Genomic DNA, 4,255 nt, shown 5'->3' on the forward strand with positions numbered 1-4,255 from the left:
ATTTTTCCAAACCCCTCCTTTGCGTGACGCTAATGATTGGTCCGATTGGTCGATTTCATTTCCATTTCATCATGCCTGTAATGCCTGATAAAGCAGTGTTTGTGAGCGCAGTGCTGCTTTGTGTACAGTGTTACCGGGGAAACCACTATTTTACCGCTCCAAAAGCGGCACCTAGTGGCAAAGAATGAATTTGCATTTTCATTCAGACCAACGAGAAAAGACCAACAAGTGGGCGGGCAATATGCTAATGTTTCATGTTGACGTCAACATGAAACGGCTTGGGATTCGTTTTAAAAATGACTTGTTTCAATGACTCAGAGTCGACTCTTTCTTTAGAGCGACAATAACTTTATACACGTTGCACTTTCAGATTTAAAACTTGGCAGGATGTTTTCATTCACTTATAATAATAATAATAATAATAATAATTCATTACATTTATATAGCGCTTTTCTAGGCACTCAAAGCGCTTTACATTGTCAGGGGGTATCTCCTCATCCACCACCACTTAGAGCTGTGTTACACACTGCATGAAAGGTAATTTTCAAAAATCCATAATTGGGGCACTTTAACATGGCAGATGGCATGACTGCAGCATGCGCTTATAATAATAATGTGATTGTTCATTCTGTTAGTGTTTAGACAGACAGTATGAATCAAGACAGCGTCTGACACGGTTTTGTTTTCTCTCTTTGTGTCAGTTAGCTGCAGTGAAGATTGCACAGGCTCACAAGAAGGTGTGTTGATGTCACCTGAGTGGCCTGGGCCGTACCCAGAAAACTCTGTGTGTTCTTACACTCTGGCCATAGAAGAAGGTCTGCAGTTTGAGCTGATGTTCACTGGGGTGTTTGATGTGGAAATGAAACAGAATGGAGAGTGCATCGACTCATTAACTGTATGCAACATGTTTAGTTCAATATTTGAACCAGTCTTGTATTTCTCCTCATTGACCTCTTCTCTCTTTCCATATCCATTCCTCCTAGATAAAACTTCTCTCTGGTGACGTTAAGACATTTTGTGGAAGGGATGTCCCTTCGTCCCTGCTCACAAGGTCTCAACGTGTTGAGATTATCTTCAGGACAGACCATAAAGGAGCAAACCGAGGGTTTAGCCTCTATTACAAAACAAGAGGTGTGCCTGTTGCCCCCCATCATTAAAACTAAACAACAATATACTGCATGTTCAGGTTTGGTGGGAACACATGATCTGAGAATCTGCCATTGAAAAACTAATTTGAAGGATCACTGATCTGAATATTGATTGTTGATTGAAGTGCTGAGAATTGTTTCCTAACATGTTATGTTGTTGTTTATTTGCTTTCTGACAGGGATGAAATGTACTGGACCTGTGACACCAAAATCTAGTCTGTACCCGCAGGATTCTGAATATCCCACAGGCTACAAAGTTACAGTGAAATGTGACAAAGGACATGTATTGAAATCAGTAAGTATTTCAGGCTGATTGATTTTACCTTCTCATGCTGAAGGGCCACAGATTTAAGTTATGGGTTTGCTGAGAAACATTTTGGAAAATGTATTTTTAAATATCAATTAAAATATACAATATAAATTTTTATTAGTAAAGTAGTATATTTTTTATTATTATAAATTAGTAACTAATTTTATTAGTAAATATAATTTAATTAAATTGATAATAATTAATAGAATATTATTATATTAGGAAATTAGGTAACACTTTCTATGAAGCCCGTATTTATAATACATTATAAGGGTATTCTTAAGGCATTATAATGAATGAATAATGCATCATAAAAAACCTTATGATATGTTGTATCATCTCATAAATAATCATAAGAACAGTTTTAATGTATTATAATACTTATTTGTGGTTATAGCTTTTAAGAGTATGATGATTTATAATGTATTAAAATGATTATTTATGAGATGATACAATATATTATGATGTTTTTATAATGCATTATGCATTAATTATAATGCCTTAAGAATACCCGTATAAAGAATTATAAATAAGGGCTTCATAGAAAGTGTTACCGGTAAGGATATTTTAATCAATATAATTGAATTGTATATTGTTTTAAAATTTGGATAGTATGTTTTTGGTGTTAGATGATGTCAGTCGCACGATATATCAGCATGTACTTTATACTGTAGTTTATGAGTCAAACCTTTTTTAATCACTGAAACTCACATTTAGCATAACATATTCCATAGCATGAATCAGCTGAGGTTGAGTATGAGGCCACATGCCAGAAGAATGGACAGTGGAGTCCTGTTATCCCCTGTGAACGTGAGAAAATGTCTTCTTATAATGCCTTTTTTTCTTGATGTCTGAACAAGTTGCATTTTTTAAAGATATACTGTACATGGGAAGACATAATTCATTTTTAACTGACCATTTTCCTCCCTCTCTCAAATCCTTTAAATTAAATTGGCTGTTTTCACTGCTGTTCTCCCTATACAGTAAATGACATGATGCAATGTTACAAGCTCACAAAATGTGTGGTATGCATGGTGGACACACCGACAGTACAATGGCCAGAACATTTTTGGAAGCATACTAGGTTTGGAGACATATCCAAAATGCAGGAAGCTGAAAAAATATTAATGTGTCATTAAAAAAAGAAGAGGAAGAAAACACTCTTCTTGTTTTCTTCCTTAGCTGTGGATTGCGGCATTCCAGAGCTTCCTGAATTAATGGAACTATCAGAAAAAGATCCTCCAACAACGTATCTGAACCAGATCAGTCTTAAGTGCGAAAATGTATATTATCAACTGGATAAAAATGGTGAGATGTGTATGGTTTATGTGAACTACGTTGATGTAATTCTTAACAAAATACTAATAAGTTTGACATTTTTCACTATCTTCACTTTCCTCAGGTAATTTTACCTGTAATGCTGAGGGTAACTGGGTGTCTGAGAGTGGTCAACAATTAACAGAAGATTTGCCTAAATGTGAACCAGGTACTCAGTCATTCTGAATACACCTATAAACCCAGATATACCCTATCTTTTATATCTCTTTTTCATGCATTTCATATATCTCTCTCACTTTTTAGTGTGTGGAATTAATACAGAGGCCTCTATTGGTGGCAGAGTCTTTGGTGGGAAGCCAGCATTATTGAAACAGATTCCCTGGAAGCTCTTTCATAGGGAAAGTCCCAGAGGTGATGCATCTTTAATTAATGATTATTGGGCTGTAACAGCAGTCCACGTAGTGGATGGATATGAAAAAAACACCATGAATTGGTTAGGGGGAATCATTGATGGTAAAAGCCAAAATCCAGTCACTATGGAGACTGAGAAGATAATAATTCACCCAAATTATCAGCGAGTTGGTACTGGTTCTCCATCTAACTATGATTATGATATTGCACTCATGAAAATGACTAAAAGGGTGCCTATAGGCCCAAACATCAGGTCAGTGTGTCTACCAAACAAAACTGATGAACCTGAGGCAGAGGATACAATCTCAGGTTTTGGAAGATATGAAAAAGGAATTAGTAGATATCTGCTTCATGCACCTGTCCAGATATATCCACTTGATGAATGTGATTCAGTGGGTTTGCCTGTCACTGATAACATGATCTGTGCTGGAGGAGACCACGTAGACAGTTGTCAAGGAGACAGTGGAGGTCCTTTGTTTTCTCCTGTTCTGGGCTATGGGTCTCCAGACAAGCCTTATCATCTTACAGGCATTGTATCTTGGGGTCCTATTGGATGTGGGAATAAAAGCTTTAAGGGCTTCTATACTAAAGTTCAAAACTACCTGGATTGGATCAAGGAAACCATGGGAAAAAACTAACATCAAATCACAAAAATACACCAATTGTTAATTGTAATACACACCAATAAAGTTATTAACTGCTGTATCTGTTTGATGTATAGGCATCTGCTATTTCCATGAATAATTCAGAATTTTGAAACTTTTATATGAAGTTGTTTTATACTCGCCAATAAAACCATTTTCACAAGTAAAGAATTTCAGCCTCTTATTTCCTATTTTATAAAAAAAAATTCTGGCAAGGCCTTTTTTGTCCAATGTTAGTAACATTAAACTAATTTAATAGGTAATCCAGCAGGTAAAGTGCTCATGGGCTGCCCAGCCTGCCATATCTCTCTTTTTTCATGCCTTGCAGTGGTGCCAGATTAGTGTTCCAGATTAGTATTCCTCTTCAGCCAAATCAAACAAACCTGACTTTTGTTGTGACTTTTAAAGGTTTTCTACCTCCGTTGCATCCCATGTCAAACAGCGGAGATTTGTAAATTATGATT

At 36.1% G+C, this 4,255-nt stretch overlaps 1 protein-coding gene across 2 annotated transcripts in view; it reads left to right on the forward strand.

The window, feature by feature from the left end:
* Nucleotides 1–3,930, forward strand: part of LOC107714593 (complement C1s subcomponent-like) — a 9,217-nt gene extending 5,287 nt beyond the window's left edge. For both annotated transcript variants that reach the window (XM_016520470.1, XM_016520471.1), the window contains 7 exons: nt 702–895; nt 984–1,131; nt 1,328–1,443; nt 2,193–2,268; nt 2,641–2,766; nt 2,861–2,944; nt 3,040–3,930. In XM_016520470.1, the coding sequence (XP_016375956.1) occupies nt 702–895; nt 984–1,131; nt 1,328–1,443; nt 2,193–2,268; nt 2,641–2,766; nt 2,861–2,944; nt 3,040–3,785 (1,490 nt within the window). In that variant the 3' untranslated portion in view covers nt 3,786–3,930. The remainder of the gene's footprint in view (nt 1–701; nt 896–983; nt 1,132–1,327; nt 1,444–2,192; nt 2,269–2,640; nt 2,767–2,860; nt 2,945–3,039) is intronic.
* The last annotated feature ends 325 nt before the right edge of the window (nt 3,931–4,255 follow it).

This window comes from Sinocyclocheilus rhinocerous, unplaced genomic scaffold (genome assembly GCF_001515625.1).
Source record: "Sinocyclocheilus rhinocerous isolate Xijiao unplaced genomic scaffold, SAMN03320098_v1.1 scaffold3008, whole genome shotgun sequence".
Lineage (NCBI taxonomy): Eukaryota > Metazoa > Chordata > Actinopteri > Cypriniformes > Cyprinidae > Sinocyclocheilus > Sinocyclocheilus rhinocerous.